We start from the raw sequence: 25,420 nt of genomic DNA, 5'->3' as shown, positions 1-25,420 counted from the left end.
TAAAAAAAAAACACTTTTCCTTACTGATGATGGCCTTATCTTCATGCTGTTTCCTAGGTCAAGAAAGATGTCGATGGTCTTGGCTCTTCGTATCTTCTTCGTGATGACGACGGAAACATCATTCAAGCAACAAACGATATTGGAGAAATAAACATTGTTTTCGACAAAGGAAACAGACCTTCGATTGTCACTTATCCTAACGGTCAGCGACTCACTTACAAATTCAATAATTTCCAACGTCGCGTGGCTCTGAATGTCGCTGGTTTGAGCCTGGTTTACAAGTATGACCGGTTTTACCGGTTATCGGAAGTCGTGCGAGTGGACCCCAGTGGTAGAGGTGATATCCTATTGAAGTTAGAGTACAACTCACAAGGAATGTTATCTAGACGGGTCCTTGGAAATGGAGCATTTTCCGAGTACGTTTTAGATCCAGCTAGCTTCAAACTGTCGCGAATGATAAATTATTTCCCAAATGGAAGCATTTCTTCCTATTTTAAATACAACTATGATAGAAAAGGGCGTATCATTCAATTAAATACGACCTCAGGGAGCTGGTATTATAAGTATGATGCTGCTTCGCAGCTCATAGAATCGACAGATCCGCAGGGAAAGATTGTTCGTTACACTTACGACAAGAGAAAAAATAGAGTATTCGTATCACAAGAGCCTGGTAACGAGATCTTGTACGCTGCAAACGAAGTTAACCAGTACAGCTCGGCAGGAAATTATGATATCAAATATGACATGAATGGCAATATGGAAGAGAAGACGAACAGGGATGTGCGGAACGATAGCGTCAAATTCAAGTTTAGTGCCGAGGATTTCTTGGTGCAGGCTGAAACTCCGAACAAAAGGTAAAAAGTGAAACTCTCTTGATGAGACACAATAGTTGAATTTTATCATTAATCCATGTTTCTTTTAGTTAATCCCTTCATTGCGGAGATGTTATTAAAGATCGGTTATTGCGTTGAGCGCCGGTTTTAAATTCAACCCTTGGCGGAGTCGTGGTGTCATGTTTTTGGGAAGACACTTCACTCTCATAGTGCCTCTCTCTAACAAGAAGTATATATAGGCGCTGCGTAACAAATTGCTAAGGCGGGGCCTTACCTACGATGATTAGCACCCCATTGAGGAGGAGTTGTAATAGTAAAATCTTCTTACGTACTGTAAGTAAAACGAACGTGTGAAGCGCTCGAGACATAATATGTACGGTAAATGAGATAGTTACTATCTGAGTAGACTACGAGTAGTCCCTCTTTCGCTTAGTCCGTCGAACGAAATCCTGGAATAGAGAAGCGCACGAAAGTAACTTTTCACTCCCAGGATTTTGTGTGGCCGTTTCCTTTCTCCCAGTTTGCTCTCGCTTCTCGCACGATGAACTAAGCGAAAGAGGGACTACTCATAGTCCATGCACCAACTGAGCGCGTTGATAAAGTTTTGCTACCTGACAATAAAAGAGGGTTTTCTCTTGCAGATGTAATTTTGTTTACGATGCCTTGGGAAACTTATACAAGAAGACATGCGGTCAGTCAGAAGTGCAGTACATCATCGATCCATTTGGGAATCCAGGAGCTGATGTTGTTGGACAGGTAAAACATTTTCAGTGGTTCACTGTTGAACATGAAAACGAACTAACCACACGTGTTAAAAAAAAATGACATAAACCACTCCGATCTCAATGACAAAAAAAACCCTTTATGGTTGGTTAACACAAAAAGTCATGTCGTAGCGACATGAAGCAAGGACAAAATTATGCACTGTTCGCGTGCACACGAGGCGAATGTTGCTGTAACACCTCGCGCTGCACATTCCAAGACTGCAAAATCATTATGTCATTCGATATGGCCAAGTTGTCCGTTGAAGTTATTGAGAGAAATCCCTCAGGATAAACGATGACAAGGGCACATCATCGCCAAATGTCTCTGCTGCATTGTGTGAACAGTATATAATTTTTTCCTTACTTCTATTTCCTTTGTGTGGTTTGACCTTTACCTTAGTGTATGATTATTTTGCTTCATCTCTTTGAGTGTTTGCTCTGAGAATTTGTTTCATGTTTTTTGTTCGTTTGGTAGATTTCTGGTGGGAATGTAACATACTTTGTCCACTGTGAAGAGCTTGGATTGGTTGCGTTGGTTGACAAGAATGGAGATTTGTTTTATTACGAGTTTGACGGTCTAGGGTAAGATTATATAGGTGACTCGTGCGACTTAGTGGTAAACATTTCTTCCACAAGTCTTAGGGTCCATGCCAATCATGAAATTTGGTCGGATCACGTGCACTAGTACATTATGAAACACTTAGCTTGTCGTTCCGCGTAATCCGTCTAAATCCTGTCAACCGCACCACTGGCCTGCCTTTCGGCTTTAAAAATACCTCTTATATTTTTTTCGAACATTTTTTCCATCATTTCTAGGTTTCCTGTGATCTCCAAAAAATTAAGTAGCGTAGTGGGATTTGCATTGATGTTAACAGTTTAATGTCCATTTGTCATTTTGAAAAAAAGTGCAAAATAAAATATCCAATTTTCAGCCTTGTTGGTTTTTTCTCTCTCCTGGCCAGGTCTGTCGTAGGAATACTGGGTCCTAGTGGTGATCGTGTCAATCGCTACAGTTATGACCCCTTTGGCAGAATGTTGGAATTTGACGAAGCATTACCACAGGATTTCACGTTTATTGGTCAATGGGGAGTGACTGCAGACCGTGAACTAAGGGATATTTACTGGATGAGATCCAGACACTATGATGCACAGCTTGGAAGATTTCTTAGTTTTGATCCTCTCGGTAAATACGCATTCACTAAGTATAATTATTATATATCTTGGGTTTGTAGCTCATCTTACACTCGCTCTGATTGGCTAATTGTAGGGCATTATTCTCCCGTAATGCCCACGGGCCCGAATTGCGGGCTTGGAAAGACAACGCAAAAAGCCATATAACAGACAACCCTCGCATTCTCGAAGAATGCTAAAATTAAATCGTTGATCGCCCTTTCTTTCAAATATTGAATGTTAAAGGATGCGGCCGAATTTCAAGTTCCTCTTCTGTCCGTTTCAAAACCGTTTTTCCCGCGAAGCCATTCATATATACTTTTTTATTCATTTGTAGCCTCACTTTTATGTAAATCCAACTCATTTTCATATAAAGGACCGCTTTTGAAACAGAGGCAAAGAGGAATATTCGTTCCATTTAAAATGAATTGAAGAACCCGAATCTTAATAATAACAGGAATTTGTGACGGCTGGCCTTTTAATTTGACATTTAACTCAATTTCAAGTGAAGACGAAGCAACAGATTCCAACGTTATCCAAAGATTTTCACGTTCACTTAATACCAATGTAAGAGTGATTTTTTATACTGAAAGAAAACAGAAAGACGAAAACAGCGGACTTACTAATGACAGGCAGTCGAAACTCATTTTCTTCTTGGTTGTCAGGTTTTTTAGGGAAAAGCATCAACCTTTACTCATACGCAGCCAACAATCCCGTGATGCTCAAGGACCCTCGAGGGCGTTTTGTTCTCTTAGTTACCGTTCTCGTTTCCGCAAGCACCGATCTCGTTGCTTACATCGTGAGTCAGGGAATTGCTAATCAAAACATTTCCGTTGGAGGTAAGTACGTTAAACATATAATCTATAAATTCTTCACTCTTTGGTCAGCTGTGTAGGTTTTGAAAAAAAGCAACTGATGTCAATAGGAAAAAAAGTATTTATTTCTCCCAACAAGCAGCATAGGAAATGCCTGGAGCCCGGAAGGGGATCGAGAAAGAAGTTTCTCGCGACCACCGCATCTTCATTGCCCAATGTTTGCCTGTGGTTGGCGGTTAAAAACGTAATCCTAGCCCTAGCTATTCAAGCTCTACCAGGAGAGGATGAAGGGTACAATAGTTTATCTCTAAGTAAGACTTATTCCTAAGGTAATCCCTTAAGTTATTTTTAGATCACTCTCGGCCTCAGACATGTCAGGAGGGTGTAGAAATAGCCAAATTGAATCCTGTGATGCAAATTTTATTCATGTGTACAGCCCAAGTGGCTTTGGATGCATTTTCAACCTTCACGAAAATATGTATGCTCATGGTAAAATAATCCGCGGAAAGACTGGATACCATGCCTGAAAATAGCTTGCCAGGGATTACCTTGAGACTAAGGTCAATAACTCTCTCACCCTTTATCCTCTCTTGCCTCTACACATGATAAGAAACTCAGAATTATCATCGGGTTGTCGGCGGCATATCAAATGTGTTCAGTTGAGCTATGATTAGTATGATGACGTGAAACCGTCCAGCCTCAATACCCGTATCGAAACCATTCAAGCCTGATAAACCGCCGACGAGGAATTTGCCGCATCCGCATTTGGCCATAAATCCGGCCAAATCAATTTAGTAGCTTGACCAGTCTCTCAGTATACCAGGACAGAAGACAAGGTTTCTGCTTGGCTAATTGCACATTTGTGTACGGTTAACGTGGTATTGGCAACCTGCACAGACGAAGGCAGTTTCAATTACCTTTTTCGCGCCGCAGGAAAATAGTGTTTACGAAATCAAGAGGAATGTAAATTTAGTGAAGTTAAAAAATTATGTGACACCTAGTCATGAAAGGGATGGGTCCAAATTTTTTTTTCTGAAAAAAGAAAATATCCCGCAATATCCTTATTTCTTTCAAACAAATTGACCCAAACCAAAAGATTCCACACGAGTGTAGTTCGTTTAGTTCTGGTATTTTATTCGGCGTATTGTGATTGGTTTGAAATATTTGATGTCACAGGAAAACATTTATCAAGGTTTCGCCGGAAACAGGTTCTAGTACTGGATTGAAACAACAGCCGGAAAACATGCCATGGGGTTTGAGTTTAGCAGCGATAACTGTATTGAGAGTCGAAACTCTCTTTTCTTCTCATGTCGAACGCATTAAATGAACAACGGTACGTATAGGTCCGCACGTTCGTTTTAGCAAAAACAAAACTGTTGTATTGTTTACTATCTGCAGGACTTATATCAAGTGCAGTAACAGGTGCTGTCTCGGGGGTTTTCAAATTTCCTGGTAAGTATGAAGCTGTAAGCTTTATTAGTAGTCACGAGGACTTCATAACTATTCAATTGCAGATACAGTCTCATAATCAAAAGGACCATGCCCATACACACAACCTAATACTGATCAAAGTGGCTGTGAGCAACTGAACTTGAAAAATAAATTATGAAGTATTGGTTATTGACCAAGTGTGAGGTCAAGACGGCTGGATATTGGCCAAGTTCTTTTTTTTTGCGTGTTTATGTTTTCCATAAACTCGCAAAAAAAGAACGAGGCCAATATCAAGCCAGCTTCACCGAACAAGCTTGGTCAATAAAGGATTTATTATATGGCGTTTGGGAAAATATTTCTTGCGGGACACGGTGGGTAGTCCCGAGCGGCCAAGATAGCTCCATCTTGTCCGCTCGGGTAGCCAATCACAGCGCAGGATTTGATTCATCTTGCCCGCTCACGGAGCTAGCCATATAATAAAGGGTGTTATGAGACACTTGACCGATATGCGCTGTACGTAAGTATATAATTAATACTTTTACCCTTCGGTAACTGATTTGCAAGTAGCGCAGTGTGATAGGCGCTTACTCGCCAAGCGAGACTTCGAATCCTGGTGGAGATTTCTGATTATTTTCCCTTTTCTTCTTCATTGTTTTTTCTTTTTCTGTCAAGAAACCATTATCGAAAGGTGGCGTTTGTCTTTCCGTTTCTTGTGTTAAAAAAATCGTCTGGAGCCTTCAATCATTCGTTTATATCGATTGCTTTCGAACTCACAATATCACGTAGGTTTGTGAAGGAAAAACCACGAAGACTTTCCCTGAATCGAATCGCTAAGGAAGAACCATAAGTGTTTTCCTTACAAAGAAAAAATCGTTATGCCTTCTACCTCTATCTATCGAAAACAACTAACTTGACACGCTGCAAGCGACTGTAAAACGGCTTTAGACGGCTGATGTTCGAAACCCGGGGGGACTGTTATATGAAAAGGTCGGGTATGCTCGTCGTCTCGGGTACAAATCAAGGATTCCGGTCTTACTTTAGGGTATTGATGACGAAATGTCACCATTTTTAGCTGTCAAAGTATCCTTTAGGGTGAACTCGAAGACATAATAATAATTGGAACGCTTTCATTTAATTTCTGTTTTCAGGCTTGATTTCCGCTGATCTCTCGAGTACGCAAGTCCGGTCGACAAGTGCGCGCGGGATCCTTTCTTGAACAGTGGCTAGTAATCGAACCTATTCCGTTTTAAGTGGTATCTTTTAGGGTCTAATGAAGCTCAAGCAACGTCCACATTAGTCTCCCTTAGGAGTTAAATCCAAATTTCACGACGACCATCCCTTGCCTTTTCATAAGGGAGTTCCCCTCCGGGTTTCCAAATGTCTAACGGGAAGTGACCCAGTGAAGGAGTGAAAGAGTGATGTAGTGAAATCGTTTCACCACTACAACTTGGAAAATAATATTTTCCAAGTTAAAAAATGACTAATGATAAGATCAGCCCAATTCAATGCACCGGGCAAATTGAATTTCAATTTGAGAGGTTACAGTCAGTCAGTAGGTCAGTCAGTCAGCCAGCCAGCCAGTCAGTCAGCCAGTCAGCCAGTCAGCCAGTCAGCCATTCAGCCAGACAGCCATTCAGCCAGTCAGTCAGTCAGTCAGCCAGTCAGTCAGTCAGTCAATTAGCCAGCCCGCAAGCCAGTCAGCCAGTCAGCCAGTAAGTCAGTCAGTCAGTCAGTCAGTCAGTCAGTCAGCCAGTCAGCCAGTCAGCCAGTCAGCCAGTCAGCCAGTCAGCCAGCCAACCAGCCAGCCAGCCAGCCAGTAAGTCAGTCAGTCAGCTGAGTCAGTCAGTAATCAGTCAGTAATCAGTCAGTCGGTCAATCGGTCAGTCAGTCAGGGAGTCAGTCTTTCACTCAGTCAGTCAGTCAGTCAGTTATTGGAAGTGTCCCCGATTAGTCGGCCTCCGGGCTGACTAGAAGCTTCAGACACTTAAATAAAGTTTATTGATTGATTGATTCTGGATGATTTTTATTTTATCGTATTATAACCTGTATATTTTAATGTTTTTACTTGCATAAGTGGTCGGTGGGTTTGTCACTAGCTTCGTAGGGTCTTTAATACAGCAAAAGTTTGACAACAGAACCAAGGAGATTGATTGGACAAAGGCATTGGAAGCTGGACTCTATGGTGCAATTTCCTCACTTTATAGTGGTACTCCAGGTAAATCAGGTAACTTGTAGGACGTTTGAAGTAGAGGTTACCAAGTGAGGTGCGATACCCTCGAAGCTGAGTGTGACTTTCAACCGTTGTATGAAGCGAGTTCGTGTGCGTTAAAATCGTCCTTCGTTCTTTACAAACTATACTCGTGATTTTTATTGCTTACATCAAGCATTCAAACGAGGGGAATTTTATCGTTTTTACTCGTTTTCAAACTTGATGATTCTTGTTGTGTTGTTTTAATTCTCCTTTCTTCTTTTAAAACCAATATTCGATATTTCTATGATGATTAAACACACTGCTTGCAGTTATTTTCCTTTCCACTCGTAACTTCTTTTCCCACTGTATTACAATGCATCATGTGTAGCCCGCCTCAAAACATTATAACTCCCTACAACAGTACATAATTCCCTCCAGAAACATCGACTTGGACTTTAAACTACATGTAATCTGATCACGCGTCTTGGTTTGTTGTTTAAACAACAGTCATATGAAGAATTCGTCAGGTTTCAAGTCTGAAAAATTTGCTATTGTTACGATAAAAGTGCTTATTAATATCTGGATTCTCTTCATCGTGACCTCAACTCTAAATATTAATAGAAAAAAAAAAAATTTTCTGTCATTTTCAGAAGGATGTAGTGTGCTGATTGAAAAGGCTGTTTTCGATCTTTATGACAAGACCTTTAAAAACCTTCTTGTGGCGTTCACTGAAAACCTTCCCAGGCTTAAAAATTTCACCATCGAGTGGGTGCGCTCCTTGGATCCGGTGAGACGATAATCAAAATGTTAACTCTGTTTACCAGCTGTGGTACAATTCTGGTAATGTTAGTTTTGAGAATTTGGTAGTACATCAAGACAGTATTCCCTAGTGGATGGTTTAATGTAGTTTTGTATCGGAAGCAATGTTGAATAACTCAGTTACGAATTCTATAGTTTTCAGCATTCACAAATTCTAAACTTTAAATTTCTTTAAATTTCTAAAGAATCAATGTACGGAACGCGCACCTGTATTGGGTATCTCAAATTTTAATTTGTTTCTCCCTTCTGTAGAACGACATGATCGGTCCTCCAGGATACGGAGACGCGCGCTTTATTTCGCTTAAGACACCGCTGAACTACAAGATCAGATTTGAGAACGATCCTAATGCCACCGCCCCTGCACAGCACGTGATCATTCTACATACACTGGACCAAGACTTGGACATCCGCACATTTAGAATTACAGGTTTTGGGTTTGGAAACTTCATTAAAAAGCTGTCGGATTCTAGGGCTTCTCTTCAGGTAAGAAAACTTGTGGATTGATCCTCCAGCCTCTTAACCAATTAAGCTAGATCACCAAACAGAATTGGCTTCCTGGTAAGGCCCTGTATACAATCTTCATTGAAGTGGAACAGAGTTTATTCGAGTTAAAAAAAACCTAAAGCGATCACAATAGACAGTAATGACGAGCAAAAGCAACATAAACAAGTGTGAGTTCGAATGAAATTCCTCAAAGCGCATGTCTAAGTCGTGATTTGCTTTGGCTTTGCATCCGATTGATTGAGTCGATAGCGTGAGTTCTCTTTTAACCAATCAAAAAGCGCCCAGTAAAACAAAGCAAACTGGGCCAATACACACTTTTCAGACTGAATAGAGCGGTTTTAAATTGAGTACATGTCGAAAGTAATCAGGCAAGTACTTTGGAGCTGGTTTTGGTTTTGTTTTACTACGGTTTGAGGATTTTTTTTTCCCTAACATTTTATTATTATCACAACATCACGTACATCACTTTCACTACAAAACGTAAGGTGAAAAAAATTACATTACAAGAAGTAAGATTACAACTAACACTTGATACATAATATATCCAGTCTTGCTTTGAGGCTTACCGTATATTAAATTATTACCATTTGCAGTAAGGAGAGGAAAGGCTTCCATAGCGAAAGAAATTTTGCCTTTTGGCCTTTAGAATATAAAATCGATCTTTGCACAATTAACTTGTCTTTAAAAAATTCAAGGTTTGAGGATGGCTGAGTAGTCTAAGAGGGTAGGTAATTGGTTTGGATATGGCTTTACGGCTCTCAGTTGAAAATCGCTCTATTTTTACGAGTCGAGTTAGAATACTGCAGAACAAGATCAAACATGACTCGCCTCAAAGAGAGATCTGTCATCACACTCTCCGAGTGTAAAACAGTTTTATCTTTCGTTGTATATTGTATTTCTTTAATTGTCAGGTGGTGAATTAAAAAAAAAATAAATCCGTTATGAATATTTCTGGTTAATTTGTTTATTTGTTAGGAAATAATCGACCTTGTGTCGGAGAAGAACATTTACGTACGAGTCATTGTCGGGATAGACATCATGACCCGTGAAGCTCGCTGGGAATTTCAGAGCCTCGATCCTGAGACAGGTATGATGTTGGCTACAGTCAAGTACTTTGTTGCATCCAAAGTTATTAGCTTCTAAAGAAACTGTTGGACTGCGTCGGCGAACAATTTAAACACTTAGTAATGTATCAATTTTAAGTTGATCAAGGTAAATAATTAACCGTCTAACAATTACAATTTCTTCAAATGTGATTGGTGCATAAACCGCTGTATTTTGCTCTAATCCGCAAAGTTGTAATCGGACAGTTGGTTACAATCGGACACCTGTGGCTGAACGGTTACATGATCCAATCATTTTAAGTCCTATGCACTAAATCCACCAATCACAACATTGATTACAATCACTATAGTAACCAATTCAAGAGTCTGACTGTAAAATTGTGGGGGTTTAGTCTCCGGTGACTGTTTTAAAAGAAACTTAACAGCCATTTTGCAAGCTCTTCTCCATATTTTAATTATGACTATTAAAAGCTCTTTTTCAAATGAAACTTTTACTTTTGTGGGAAATTGTAATGGTCACGATTAATTGGTAACAGGACATCGTGTCGTCCAACTCGGTCTGTAATCATACTCCTGATCGGCAAATCGGACGGTCGTACAATTTTGTTAATCACTCGTATGATTACAGACCGAATTGGACTCCACTCGGTCCTATTACCATTATTTAGCAAGTTAGTGAAGCGGACGTTTCGAGGGTTGGACCTTCATCAGAGAAAAGGACGTGTGACTCTGGCCCTATCAAAACGCACGCAGAAAGTATATTAAACCAATGAAATCTCCCGAGAAATCCCCAAACAAATATATGAAGCTGATTGGAAGCGCGGGAAAACGTGTGCGAGCGAGGCATGCTTGGTTTTACTTTTAATTCTGGTTGGAAAACAAAGTGCTGCAAGTCTTTTAAGCCAATCTTTTAGCGTGGTAATGCAAAACCCAAGCAAATGCGCCTCAATTGAAAAACACTCTTCTAATACCTAACTGTTCGCTGATAATTTAATATTCTTCAAAATGAAATTTGAGAAAGTAACACCTCTCCCATGTTTTTTTCCTGACAGGTGAGGCACCTGATGATCCACGAACTGGCTTTCTTCCTCCAAACAACGGTACAACAGGGCAAGGATATGTGACCTTCTCTGTTGACCTCAAGAAGAACTTGCCATCTTTATCAAGGATTGATGCCAAGGCCAGCATCTATTTTGACAAGAACGAACCGATCGATACTCCTCCAATCTTTAACACGGTAAGGAGTTAAATAGACGTAGAAGCAGTGATCATGTGCAAGCAATTAATAATATTAAGAGAATATCATCTTTCCTATCAATTACTGGTCACGACATTAGGTTGTCCCTAGTTGTACCATGGCTTCAAAAGAAACATCACACGTCTGACACCATGCGACATAAGCGCTCATTCAAGATGGCGGAGACTTTCAACAAGCGCATCCCATTTCTTTGTTGCAATCAATAGCTTAGATAGTCACTGGGGAGGTAAAAAGCCTTCCTATCACTGAAACGAAAACGGAAGTCTTGAGTTCAGCTCTTCGGTTGCGCCAAATACAGTGAAACCTGTATTAAGCCGACCCCTGATTATGCGGACACCCTGTATTAAGCGGACACTAAGCCGGGTTCCTAAATTAAAGTCTTATATTTCCCTTTAAACGGACCCCTATTCAGCGGACACCTCTATTAAGCGGACGCAGACACTAAAATAATTTGTATTTGGCTAATTTCTATTGTTAAAAACCTCTATTAAGCGGACACTGGACTGAATTGACAATGTAGTGTAGTCTAGTGTATGTCCTTGACTGTTGAATAGTCGATTAAATGTAATCAATCCATGTGGCTGTCAATAAACTGTCGATTAGACCGATATCAAAACTTCACCTAAAAGACTTGCGCAAAGTTCAAGGTAATGAACTTGAACTCTAGATAGCTTCGTTAACAACATGAAACTTTATCATAGTACAAAATAACCGTTGAATGATAATCGTTAACAAACATTTCACAATTTTTACAAACTTCTATTAAGCGGACACTTGGGAAGGTCCCGAGGGTGTCCGCTGAATAGAGGTTTCACTGTATCTCAACTGCTCGCTAGTTGGAAGAACTAACTCTCTATATATCTGAATATAGATTTTTTAGTGCGTAGTATCATTATTGCTGTATACTTTTATGAGTCTTGCAGAATTTTGGTAAAATACAAATGTGTAGCGATACTAGATACTAAAATGTCCAAACATTATAATCAAATATTTTATTTGTTGAAAAACAAACTTTGGACATTGCCTTGTGTTATGCGCGCTCAGGAAAACGAAGGGGACTGCAACTACCCTGTTAAACTGGTTTCCTTGAGCATAAATACCGCTGAATATTCGTTACTCACTGGATACCCGTTTTGCGTGTTGTTTGTACTCTATGGAGTGCCCCTGCACATTGACAGAAAATATAGGTTAGTTTTCTTTATTATAGTGTGTCACTTTTGTTTTCCATGATGCTTATATCCAGATTGACAGTTCGATCCCCTCCTCCAATATCTCTGTCATTAATGACGTCATGAAGGTTGGAAAATTGGCCGTGGATATCGATACAAAAGATGAGGGGTCTGGGGTCCAGTCAGTGGACTTGTTGTATCAAATCTCAGAGGGTAATGGTGAGTCGGTTGTTGCTAATTTGTGCTATTTTATGCATTACTCATCTTACGTTCTCGTATCACCGAGGGAAAATTTCCAATTTTCAAATTATCAGACAAATAACTGATTCATTCATACATTAACATACCCAGGGCAAAGTCTCTTGTTCTGGGGTATAAAGAGATGCTAGTATTTTGGTAGGTTTCCATAACAGTCTACCGGAAGGCCTGAGTGGAGAGACGTACTGTGAAAATAAAGTGTCTTGACCAAGAACACAACACAATGAATTCGGTAAAGCATGGACCCAGATCGCTCGATCATTCTGGACCTCGTTCCCATGACCTTTTTCCCTCACTTGAGAAAAGGCCATGGGAAGGAGGTTGGCCCAGAGCGCTAACAGTAAAAACCCAAGGTATGTTGGCTAAAAGCGTCGTGAGTATCTTGTTGTCGTACGTATTGTCAAATAAGTTTTAGTTTCTCAAACCTAAATTACTATGAAGTATTTTTCCCGTACGGACGCTTACGAGAGAACAGAAAGCGTCCGTACATAAAGAAAGTTACTCTCAAAAGTTTGGATTTCAAGCACATTGAGATCAACAACCAACTGTTCGTAACAACGAGACGTCAGCAAAGCAGAGTTCTTCCGTGAGGATAGTTGTTTGGGCAGATTCCGAAAAAATTGGGCTAGACATGCTTAATTGCCGTATATCGGAATTCTTTTTTCTTCTTGTTTTTTCTTCTGAAAAACGCAATTAAAAAGAAGGCATCAATTTCAGCTTATTAATGTAGTGATGTCAACATAAACATTCTCCTTACATAGCGTTACATCAATCCGTGAAGCACCAACAGTGCTCGAAATTTTCCTTTTTTTCAGATCCGCTTCAAGAACAATCCCTACTTCCACTGCTGTCCGGTATAACAGACGACACAACCTTCCTACCCCTCCCGTCTGGGAAGACTTACTCACTTTTGGCTTTGGCCGTTGACCACGTGGGTAACAGACAGCCAATGGACTTGAATCGAGTCATCAAAGTGGACTTTACACCCCCTAAACGTACGTCTTGGTGGCAACAGTGTTATAGAAAGGAATTTAGCAGCAGCCTAAAAACTAGTTTAGCTTTTTCAGAGCCTCGTGGCTGACGCGTGAAGCAACTAAGTGCAGTTTTACCTCTCCCCCAGCATAGAATATGGAGTACTCTCTATCCATTATTCCTTGCATTACAAACTTATCAAACATCTTGCTCAGTCTTCTCTCTTTTTGAAGAGAACGTATTGGGACTAATTCCCATATTGCTTGCAATCAGTTTTTCTCTGGAAAATTAGTAATTATGGAGCGCGCGGGTTTAAGACGAGAAAGGACTGGGACGACTTTGGGAGTGTTGTGGCGGACGCAAAAGGCCGACTGAAAGTACTGTATAGTTCCCAGGGCCTTGCTCGCTCGCATGATTTACTTGGTCATTCATTAATTCGTATATCTCTAAGTTTTGGAACAAATGGTGTTACGTTGTTATGTCGAGTTTATGTATTCAATTGATGTAGTGCTTCATCCTGACGTTGCAGCTTCCTGTGAACGACTGAATAATTGCTCTGGTCACGGAAACTGCTCCGTCCTCAAGCTCTGTGTCTGTGAAGACGGATTTTATGGAGTTAACTGTTCACTCGGTAAATATTGACCTAGTTTCATAAACTTGTTAACGTGAGTCAATTAAGGTTAAGTCTGCATCTGGGCCAAGTGGCCCATCAGGCCGGAGTTTATCCCGGTTTCCGTAGCATGAGGCGACTAGGAGTATTTCTACTCCCCCCCGGGATGGGATGCTAGTCCATCACAGGGTTACCCCCAGCATTAAATTCGCCGGTGTCCATTTATACACCTGGGTGGAGACAGGCAGTGTGAGAGTAAAGTGTCTTACGCAAGAACACAACACAATGTCCCCGGCCAGGGCTCGAACCCGGACCGCTTGATCCAGAGACGAGCGCACTAACTATGAGGCCACCGCGCCTCCACAAATTACGTTGCATTTCATTGTTCCATACTTTTTTTATTTTCAGATTTCCCTTTGCGGTTTGAAACTCCGATCATTTATTTAATGTACAGCGACACCAGCGAAGACATGCGCACTCAGTTATACCTTTCCGCGTTTATTTCGGATGTCGACGACAGCAGCTATACTGAAAATTTCACCTTGAAACTCTTCATCGATGACGTTCCCCATGGATTTACCTTCAATAAAGGAAACCAGAGTGGGAATCGCGTCACCTTGGAGCGTGAGGAGTTTGGTGATATTTGGATGACGCCTGAAAAAGACTTTTCAGGAGTCGTCAGATTTAATATCACTGCACAAGGCGCAACACCAAGGGAAATAAAAACGGCCAGCAACCAAATCGAAATAAAGATCGAAGCCATTGCTGACATTCCGTTTCTTAATGTCATTGTTCCATGTTATCACTGGAACAGCAGCGAAAAGATTATACCCGTAACTGTAGAAAGCCACCAGACTGACTTAGATGGTTCCGAGAATTTGACGATTATCTCCTCGGGTTTACCGAGTGGTTATCGATCATTTTACGAGAATGGCACGAAATTTGTGATCGGAAGTAATGACACAGCACCACCTAACTCGCCTGGCTGGTTTATCTCCTTTAACGGAACATTAAAACCATTCGTTCTGAATGTCCTCGCCATAGCCCAGGAAAAATCTAATGGAGACGAAACAAACAAGACAGTTGCTGTTGATGTGGCATTCTGTGGTAAGGTTCATGAAATTAGTGTTCTTAATGCATGGCTAAAACATGTCTTAGGGTGCAGTATGCCAAAGATATGAATATCGTTTTAATCTGACAAAAAGTTTAACCAAAGAAAAAAACCCGCGTTAGATGTTTTCCCGCTCCTAATACTGACTACTCACGTTTTCCCGCGCTTTTTTCACTGGTGGCATACTATTCCACGCTTACCGCTTGCGACAGGTTCTCCCTCGCCTGCCAACGGTTCCAACGGTATTCGCGCACTTTCCACTGGCTACATTCTTCCCTGCGCTGCTCAGTGGTAACAGTTTTTCCCGCTCATACTACTGGCTGCCCCTTGTTTCCTCGTTTCCGCTCTAGATGTTTTCCCGCGCGTGTCACTGATTGCATGTTTTTCCGCCCGCGTTGGCACGAGCTAGAGCCACCGGCTAGAGGCACGGGCTTGGCGTTGGTTACATAATTTGCTTAAAGTGCAGATCGCTCTACTGGACCCTACTAGTGCAGACTACTTAACTCTTTAATAACTTTAGTTATAGTAAGACTACATTACAAAAAGCTCTATTAAGCTAAGCCCTAGCTCGCTCGCCGTACAGTACAATCATGTTCGAGCTATGTTATTCCTATTACGTTCTGCGATCGGTTCTTTTTTCCAATATGTTTAATGTTAAACTTTATCTCTCTTTGTAGTTACTTGTGAGGCGGTGAATAACTGCTCTGGACATGGAAATTGCAGCAAAGTAAATACTTGTGAATGTAAAAGTGGATTTAAAGGATCCCTGGATTGTTCATCGGGTTTGTTTTCTTCTCCCTTCGTTTAATTTACGCTTCTGAAACTCATAAATCACATGCATGTTTACTCTGCGTGTTTCCTTTTGAATAGTTTCCTGCGAAAAAGTGTTCAATTGTTCTGGACATGGAAACTGCTCTGGTCCAAATATTTGCTTTTGTGAAAGCGGATTCAAAAGTGATGGCTGCTCACAAGGTAAAACATTTTTCTGTGCCCAATGCAAATGTGTTTTTGATTATGTTAAAGCCTAGTTTTAACTAGCGCATAAGCATAAGCATATAAGCCGACATACGCAGACGTAGTAACATGTAACTATGTTTATCGCAAAGGAATCGTCAAAGGGGACAGCGAAATAGGACAAGGACTTCAGAACATACAACACACAACTCGAAAGTTGATGAAGGTTAATGAACTGATCCGAACACGCGTACATCCGGGCTTGCATGCACGGTCGAATACACTTCATGTAAGACAAATGAAATATCGTCACACCATGTGAGACAAATAAAACATCGTCATAATTCCATTGATATTTTATGTTCAATAGAACAGAAAAGAGTTTTGGAGTTCCTCAAAAAAAGTCACATTCGGATCGGGAGGGGAAATGTTTGTCTGTCGTCTACAAATGGTGGGCGCAGCGAACGCAGCGAAGTTATTTAATCATACTTAAAGAGATCCGTTCGTTTTAGTTTTGTTTTTGTGCGGGCAAGTGGTGGGGATTTGATGCCTAGGACGATCCCTCTCTCCCGCATCCCACCACCGGAATTTATATTGATATGTGCATTATATTTACAGCATATTGCCAGAATGTTAATATTTCCTTGCAGTTTCTTGTGAACTAGTGAATCACTGTTCAGATCATGGTGCATGTAGCGGACCCAATGTATGTTCTTGCTATAGCGGATTTAAAGGAAGTAACTGCTCGGAAGGTATGTACCGCGGACTCAGTTAATTTCACCAAAGGCGAGGTCATTTTATTTATTTGTCAAAACGTTACTGAGGGAAACTAATGTAGAAATTTTAAAGGTAATTCAAAATTAGCTGATGCATTGACTGTTAACGTTTTTCCTCTCATCTGAAATAGTATCTTGTGAGGAGTTAAACAACTGTGCAAATCATGGAATGTGCACTGGTCCAAACAAATGCACTTGTGAAGAAGGCTTTAAAACTGCACCAGACTGCTCTAAAGGTACAATAATCGTTTCTAAGTTCCAGCTTAAGAGATGTTATGCATATTGACGTTTTCCCTGTAATGCCATGTAGACAAATGTATTACTAATGTTCTGGCCCCAGTTTTTCGAGGCCAGGTAACACTATCCACCGGATAAATTGCTCTCCAGTTGATAAGTGTTAACAAAACAATTGCAAACTACGCTATCCGCTAGATAGTTATTTATATGGCGGATTACGTTACCTAGAAACAACAACAACATTTTATTAATATCAAAAAAGAAAACGGAGGAAAGAAGAATACAATAATTTGAAGCTTATAAAAATGGTATTAGCTGCCTATAACAACCGTAAGTCTTAGGGCCTGTTCACGTGGAAGTGGGGGACCTCGGGCAGGTGAGGTCCCCCGCCTTGGTGGGGTAACCAATCTATCCATACAATCTTTCTTTTTTTCTTGATCGCGTTCACATGTTAGGTGGGGTACCCCACCAAGGTGGGTAACCCGGTCAGCCGGTCCGGGTAACCCGCTTCGGTGGGGTGAGTTTTCTCCATGTGAAAGCTGTGGAGTGGGGTAACCCGCCTAACCGGGGTAATCAAATCACTGCGCCAAAGCCCACCAAAACACACGGCAGAACAACATGGCTGCCAACCGCTACGAGCGTGGCGAGTTATTTCGACGATTTCACCTCCAAAACCGGCAAAACGTCGATGAAATTTACAGTGCTGGGGGCAATATAATTTAAGCGTGGAATCAAACTGAGGTTTTGCCTGCAACAGCGGCATTGCAGCGAAAAGCAGCTTCATTGGAACAAACGAACGTACCTCAGAACAAATCTGCTAAGAGGTCAAAGCGAAAACCACCGAAAGTCAGGACATGGACTCCCGAACGTATCGAACTGTTACTAAACTATCTTTTAAAAGAATAAAAAGTTACATCTTTGTTTATGTTTGTGCTTAGCGACCACGGGATTGCATTTTGGACTTCACCCCGCCCGCGGCGTCCCCGGGGTTGCATGTGAAGACAAGTATTTCTTTACCACGAGTAAGTGAGGTACCTCACCTCCCCGGGATCCCCGTTTTGATGTGAACAGGCTCTAAGAAAACTTAGGCAGCTTTCTATAGGAAACAATAAAAATTACGGTCATGTGTATTAATTAATTAATTAATTAATTATGAAGCAAAAGTAACTGACATAAACATATACAACAAAGTTAAAAGCTAATATTACAACAAGGCAAGGAAAAAAAATAACAATAATAGTAATGCTAGTAACAATGATATTTCCAACACCAAGAATAGAGAGACAAGCAATAGAGAAGCTATTTACAATATAATCTAGTATAAATGAAGAGAAGAAAATTTAAAAAGGTACATATTGTATGATTGTATGGTTTCCATTTTTAATGTTTTCTTGAAAGCTAATCTGTGGAGAGATTTAGTTTCTTCACTTAATGAGTTCCAAGAATTTGCACCTTGAAATTTAATACTGAATTTACCATAATTTGTCCTTATTGGAGGAAGAGTTTAGGAAGACCTTGAAACAAGTCTTGTATTGTACTTGTGCTGTTTATTGACGGCTGTAAAGTAGCGGATTTACAGGAAGAAATTGCTCGATTAACAGGAACTTCTCGATTAAAGTACCCCCGCTCCTGCCTCGGTGATGAAAGTAGACCGGACTCGAGTGAGCGGTGGAAATCGACCCTAAGCGTTATCCACTTTTCAATTTTTTTTATCCACTTTTTCGACGGTTTCTCTTCAATATTTTGTGTGGTTAGTGAAAATGACTACATTGAAACGCTTTCAATACTACAGAAAGTAGTTCTAGCTAAATAGTAATAGCTTTAAAATTTTAGCTTTTAGGTTCTTCAACCTCAGCTGACATCGCTTGCTTGCGTTTTCTTCATCTTTTCTTAATTTCGTCCTCATCGTTCTAAATGTAATAATAACGACTTTTCCTTTTATAGCTTTTGGCCCGTCCGTCTAGATTAGCGAGTGCTTCCTGCGGGCCAGCCCACTTCCTTAATTTGTAAAGTTCTCACTTCCCCGCAGGTGGACTATGAGAAGAGGGAAAGACGTTTCCCTCTTCGCTTCCGTTATTTTCTATCCCCAGCCTCAAAACTACCAGCCTACACGGCCAAGGCAGCACGAACGAGGCTTCTGCGGAGGAGAGAGTGTAAAGTTTGTAATTTTCATTTTCCGTTGCAGTTTCTTGTGAATTGCTGAATCACTGTTTATACCGCGGTAACTGTAGCGGCCCTAATGTCTGCTCCTGTCACAGTGGTTTTAAAGGATTAAACTGCTCACAAGGTATTTCATTTCTATTTTCTCAAATTCATTAATAATTAAACTAAAGATGATAAAATTGCAGTCAGAGGTGGACATCAGTAGTATACATTCGAAGTTGTGTTTGACACTGACTCTAGTAAAACGTTAAAACAACGTTTATAGCTTCTTATACAAAATATAAATTATTAACTTTAAACAAAGGAAATTATGAGCGTGATGGTGGCTGGATATCTAATCTTAATTAGTAGAATTCTACTGGTATACTAATGCAAATGCTGCAATCTGATTGGCTGAACTACTCGTATACTATCAGCCATTAGAATGCAGTAGCTGTCGGTCGTCCACAAAATGCGCATGCGACGTTTTTATCGTTTTTCCGAAGTTTTGGAAGAAAGTTTAGATGTAAATGGGTAATTATATTCCTGAGAAGACAAAAAGAAGGACATAACGGATTCTTGACTTAAAAAACTTAAAAATTATTGAAAAACCGGTGTGTGCGCGTAAACAACTGCAAATTTATCAAGGACAATTCAATACGTGCGATTTTGTTAAAGCGTAATTAAAAGTTCAATAATGCGTCGAAAAATATTTGGAAACCATTATTTGCGTTAGTTTAAGTTAGAATTCTACTAAAACAATTAGATTATTCGCTCTCCATCTCTATGAGGGGATAGTTGATTCGGCCTTCGGCCTCATCAACTATCACCTCATAGAAATCTCGAGCTCAAATCTAATTGTTAATTAGCATAGATTTTTACGATTTCATTTCTCCGTTTTCTCCTCAATTTTTGTTTCGATTGAGAAAATATATATCAAACACTCAAGGAAGTGAGTAAATGTAAGACTGAAGGTTCTTTAAAGTGTCACTTAGTAGCTGGTTTGTTAAACGTTTCGGGCTTATCCCTTCTTCAGCGAGCCTCGCCATGCAAAAACCTGTACGCGTACGCAAGCACGGAAAGCGCGCGCACGCAGTACAAAGTAAACAAAGGCGTGCTGCAACATTTAAAAGTCATTAGTTTAGCACGCGTATGAGTAATACGCGCTGGAAACACAGTCACAAGAAATTAAAGTCAATGTTCAAGGTAGTGCTTGACCACATTTCAAACACCTCGAAGTTCGTCAAAAATGCTCCGCTACGCGTCGTATTTAACTCTCTGCTCGGTGTTGGAAATGTGCTCAAGCATCGTCTTTCTTGTTTCATATATTGCATAATGTACTCTTCCCGGAAGTCCTGGGATTGTCGTTGCATCACAGATAATAGTTTATTTCAATGATAAGTTTTTTAAAGTCTGTTTATGGACTTCATGCCATTTTAAAGTTTGGCTGATTTAATGTTGCCACGGGTTACCACAGATCGTGTCAACGTTGTCAACGTTTATTTCGCCTGTTTTATTTTGTAGTATGAGGTTTCTGAAAAACAGTACGAGATCACACCCAAAAAAGTCGTAATAAAAATGTCAGGTGTCCTGCTTCGCAACAGGGCATTTCCGAATTTCCTTTTGTCTCTGTCTAAAAACTAGTGTTCGTGCTGCCTTTGTAATGACATCTGCAAATGGTTATACTTTCTAGCCTTCTCGGATAAGGACGATAAACCGTAGGCCCTGTCTCACAACTCTCCATAATTGATTCTGTGGGATGTAAAAGAACCCACACACTGTTCGAAAAGAGTAGCGGACGTAGTTCCCGGTGTGGTGGTCTATCTCTCATCTGATGGTTAAATGCTCGGAGATATTTGCTAACTAGGCTACTCTAAAATCCGAGGGAAAATAAAGTAATGTGTATATGTATGCGTGTATGCGAAACCATTCATATGAAAATGTGTTTCCCCTACAAGTTCATTTTCATGCAAATCAAACTCATTTTCATACGAAAGGTTTTGTACGGGGACTCGTTTTGAAAAAAAGGCACACGGTACATCTGTAATGGAGGTTGAGTTGTAGCTACGTTGCTTATTTTTCTATTTAATATTTCAATACGCTTTTTTCATGACACAGTAACCTGCGAGGCCGTAAAAAACTGTTCAAATCACGGAATCTGCGCTGGACCAAACTTATGTACTTGTGAAAGAGGTTTCCATGGAGCAGATTGCTCGGAAGGTATATGGATGGAATATTTAACAAATAGAATACGGTGATGCATGACCCCTAAGAGAATACTGCATACTATAGATCTGGAAAAAAAACTGCTAGTGGACACACGAGCCGAACGCGAGTGCGTTCAGCAGTTCTTTTAGACCTCAAACGTGCACTATTTTCTTAGAAAACATAGGAGCAACATTCTCTTTTTGATAGACAAAATAGCATGAAGAAGTGAAAATGTTTACATCTCTAGAGGGGGCTATGATTGCGCTGGCCACATAACATCAGGGACATACGCGCTGTATAATTTTCAGCCGTGCATCTGTTTAGTAATTTGATTATGATCGTCATTAGCTCGAGATTTCTGGTATCAATCTAATAGTCGTTCAAAACTTTATCTAAATCCTCTTAACGGTAACTTTGAAACGGCCGCCATTTTGTTAAAAGCCGCACACTCTAATGAGCGGTGTTCTTAAAAGGAACGACGATCAATCCGTATATGGAAGTTCTGGGCCGGGTTGTTCGAAAGCCAGTTAGCGCTAACCCAGGATTAAACGTTAACCAAAGTATCCGTTTTCTTTGTACAAAAATGTTTTCCATTGATTATGTTTTGCGTAGTTTGAGGTTTTTCAAACTCAAACCTGAAGGAAAAACAATATAAACAGGAAACTGCACCCAAAAGTTTCAAACCTGAAATCAAAATTCTCGCTAATCCTGGGTTAGCTTAACCGGGCTTTGAACAACCCGGCCCTGATGGCAATGAAAATCAAATTGAACGGAAATTTCCAGGAAAAAGTCCTCGAAAATTTTGGGGCGTTTTCTATTCGACCAAAAATTCTGGTGTGAATTTCCAGAAATTTGCAGTCAACCGGAAAATTCTGTTCCATTCGCCCCAGGAAATTTCCAGAAATTCACACCAGAATTTTTGGTGGAATGGAAAGCGCCCGTGGATTATAGTCTTAAACTTCTCAATAAATTTTAATTGTTTTGTGTTTTTATTTCTTTCAGAATTGGAAGGTGAAGGTCACATAGGATTAAGGAAAGAAGCGGTTGCTGGGATCTCAACTGGAAGTTTCGTGCTGGGTTTACTTTTGAGTATGATTCTGTTTCATTGTTACCGGAAGAGAAAGGGCAGGCGCCGAAGTAAATTACGTAGTAAACAAGGTAACACATTTCCCCTCAGGCCCTTCGAAAACCGGGTTCACTCAGCGCCTCCGCTGAAAGGCTAGGAACCAATCAGTTCCGATGCGAAGATGATGGAGATGATGATGGTGATGACGACGACGACGACGATGGTAGCAACGACAGTATAGATGATGACCAAGAAGTCGACGACCATACGTTACGATTTTGTTCATACAACAATAATATATACTGGTAGTAATAAAAGACTATGAGTGCGTTCGTTTTCTACGCCTGTGATATAACTTAAATAGCTGTCTGTTGCTGAAATCGATATCTTTGTGAACAGCTGAAGTTTTGCAGACAGATGTAACATAATGACAAAGTCCACTATTTTTCTGTAGCTTACAGTCAAACCTCTATTAAGCAGCCACTCTGGGGGACGACACAAACTGGCCACTTAATAGAGGTATATAGCAAAACAAAATCACCCTTGGGAGGGCAAGAAGCTAGCCGCGGCCGCTTAATAGAGGTGGCCGTTGAAAAGAGGTTTCTATTACAGTGTATGGCTGGGATTTTGGCCGCTGGCTGCCAATAAAAGTTGGCCGCTTAATAGAGGTTCGACTGTATTTTGATTTCCTTGCTTTATTGTTGACACGTTGCGTTACGGCTCCAGTTTCGGTAAGTCGCAAGTTTAATAGGACATTTGCCGTCAAAATTCATGCTAAAATCTCATTTTTACCTTTACTGGTAATTTTTAAGAATAAAGGCTAATTTTTAAGAGTACACTTGTGTTACATCTAGTATTCTAAGCTGGAAGCACAAATATCAGCTAGCATTTGCACTCGCGTGCCGGTTTATCCGTGGTTTATCGTAAACAAAGTCTGGGCAACAGACCATTTTACAGTTGTCTGATCAGTGACCTGGCCTTTGGATGGCAGCGAGGTTGGAGTTGACCTTGTTTTGATACAGACCTCACTGCTTTTGTTGTGTAAAACAAGTTGTTCTGATGCTAACTAAGGGCATTTACATGACAAAAGCAGTGAGGTCTCTATCAAAACAAGGTCAACTCCAGCCTCGCTGCCATCCAAAGGCCAGGTCACTGAGCAGACAACTGTAAAATGGTCTACTGGCAACTGATTCGAATATTTCCGCTGACAAATAGAAATAGTCAGTATTTACATTGCTGTTCCTTAGTTCTGGATTACTCTTATAGATCTTGGCTTCAGAGTACTCTTCCATCGATTCAATTTTGAGCTTCGCTGGATACTGAACTATTTTGTAGCCTCTAGAACTACTTAATGTAGGTCAACAAAATATGTTTAATGTAATCAAAATATAGCCAATGAAATATAGCTGTTCTAACGGTTAACATCCCAAAGCCAAGGCTATTCAAAGTCGAGTTCGTGAACATAAAAAATAATTGTCGTTCCAGTCATGTAACAAAAGCCCATGTCGTGTCGCATACTGACAAAAGAGGCCACTTACGGTCCAGAATCAAAACGACAAACAAGCGATCGCGAACGATCTGAAAAGCAAATCATCTTGTATACACATGCTTTGCGATGATGTAATTTGTTTTTGTCCGGCCAAAAAAATATCGCTCTATCGCGACTTCCTGCAAATCAATAAGTCGAACACACTTGACTGTTACTCTGATTTATTGACGGTCATGTGACTTGAGGTTTTTCTGGCAACCTTGCTTTCAATGGGTCTCAATGACATTCGTGTTGTTGTTGTTGTTTTTTTGAAAAAACTTAAATTGCTGTTTTAGTGAGATTCTGGATTTTCAAAATTTTACATTTCTTGTACTTTCATTCCTTTGTTGTGATATTTTTCGAGTTAAAATCTGGAACTGCTCTATGCAGGCCCGCAAATATTCTCGGGACCACAAATGATCGCAGGGGCCCGTTTCTTGAAGGTCCCGAAAAGTTTCCGCACCCGGAAAGTCGTAGCAAAATCTCAAACCTTATGATTACATAGCTGTTTTATTTACATATTCTTAATATGGCCAGAAGTTCCCTTCATACAAGAAGTTTCAGGCCTATATACCTTTCTGTTTTTAGATACAGATTAACTAAAAATGGCTTTGCGGGCCCGAAAAGTTTCCGGGGCTTTAGAAAGAGCGAGAGATAATTCGCAACCACTACGTTATCTTATTAAAAATGTAACAATAAAAATGCCGTAAAAAATAACGCTTTCCGTTAGCAGGCCGGAGGACCGCAAAATTCCAAACTTTTTAATAACGAATCCAGTTCAAAGTTCGTTATCACATTGCAGGTTTTCTTTTGTTGAAGACGAAAAACTTACACCTCGAATACAATCACCATAATTACGGCATAGCACATACCGTATAAAATGATGATGCAACATTGCACCTTGACAAAAGTGGTAGCATAATTATGCAAAGTATCGTTTGGTCTAAAAGAAAGAAAAAACGAAAAGTAAACAAACAACTTAAAACCACCGATAAACGTTCAAATCGACAAAAATAACAGTCATAATGCGTTTGCCCATAAAACGCCACCAACCCTAGACTTCACAACTATAATTTGGAGGCCATTAACTGTTTACCTAAACAGAAATAATTTAAACAAGTGAAGGCGATACCTGATAAATAAATAAAGCACTTTTGTGTTCACGAATTGGAGAGAAACGAAAATAGCTCATATTAGTAAAAATATTTATTCTGGAGGAATGTAAATCTCTCTATTCGTTGCTTCCTCTTCGCTTCCTTGAGTGGGTAAAGGGTTGCTTCACCTTGCAATAAGATTATTGACTGCGGAATATCCGAGAAGATAGAAACTTCTGTTTGCCGGTGACTTTTTCTCTTAGGGAAGATAGTCCAGATTTCCTGCTATCAAAATGTGACTTCACTTTCCATTAGTTTTTATTGAAAAACCCTAGTCTTTTCTACTTTAGCCAACCAGGAAAATAACTCGCAGTCTCCACCTCTTATATACCTCTCATAGTTTTGTTTTCAGTGTACTTCTCTCACTGAAAAATGCTTGTGATGCC

At 40.3% G+C, this 25,420-nt stretch overlaps 1 protein-coding gene across 1 annotated transcript in view; it reads left to right on the top strand.

The window, feature by feature from the left end:
* Window positions 1-22,858, top strand: part of LOC145491691 (uncharacterized) — a 96,553-nt gene extending 73,695 nt beyond the window's left edge. Inside the window, exons 27-48 of the mRNA XM_081470929.1 lie at window positions 58-854; window positions 1,475-1,589; window positions 2,073-2,179; window positions 2,560-2,780; window positions 3,433-3,606; window positions 4,981-5,034; window positions 7,088-7,228; window positions 7,855-7,991; window positions 8,276-8,506; window positions 9,503-9,614; window positions 10,644-10,828; window positions 12,093-12,237; window positions 13,092-13,271; window positions 13,778-13,879; window positions 14,267-14,965; window positions 15,647-15,751; window positions 15,840-15,941; window positions 16,574-16,675; window positions 16,831-16,935; window positions 19,122-19,223; window positions 21,197-21,298; window positions 22,289-22,858. Of these exons, the coding sequence (XP_081327055.1) occupies window positions 58-854; window positions 1,475-1,589; window positions 2,073-2,179; window positions 2,560-2,780; window positions 3,433-3,606; window positions 4,981-5,034; window positions 7,088-7,228; window positions 7,855-7,991; window positions 8,276-8,506; window positions 9,503-9,614; window positions 10,644-10,828; window positions 12,093-12,237; window positions 13,092-13,271; window positions 13,778-13,879; window positions 14,267-14,965; window positions 15,647-15,751; window positions 15,840-15,941; window positions 16,574-16,675; window positions 16,831-16,935; window positions 19,122-19,223; window positions 21,197-21,298; window positions 22,289-22,509 (4,239 nt within the window). The 3' untranslated portion in view covers window positions 22,510-22,858. The remainder of the gene's footprint in view (window positions 1-57; window positions 855-1,474; window positions 1,590-2,072; window positions 2,180-2,559; window positions 2,781-3,432; window positions 3,607-4,980; window positions 5,035-7,087; window positions 7,229-7,854; window positions 7,992-8,275; window positions 8,507-9,502; window positions 9,615-10,643; window positions 10,829-12,092; window positions 12,238-13,091; window positions 13,272-13,777; window positions 13,880-14,266; window positions 14,966-15,646; window positions 15,752-15,839; window positions 15,942-16,573; window positions 16,676-16,830; window positions 16,936-19,121; window positions 19,224-21,196; window positions 21,299-22,288) is intronic.
* The last annotated feature ends 2,562 nt before the right edge of the window (window positions 22,859-25,420 follow it).

This window comes from Orbicella franksi, chromosome 7, assembly GCF_964199315.1.
Source record: "Orbicella franksi chromosome 7, jaOrbFran1.1, whole genome shotgun sequence".
Lineage (NCBI taxonomy): Eukaryota > Metazoa > Cnidaria > Anthozoa > Scleractinia > Merulinidae > Orbicella > Orbicella franksi.
The sequence above is the reverse complement of the archived record's forward strand: the minus strand, read 5'-3'. Positions and strand labels throughout refer to the sequence as shown.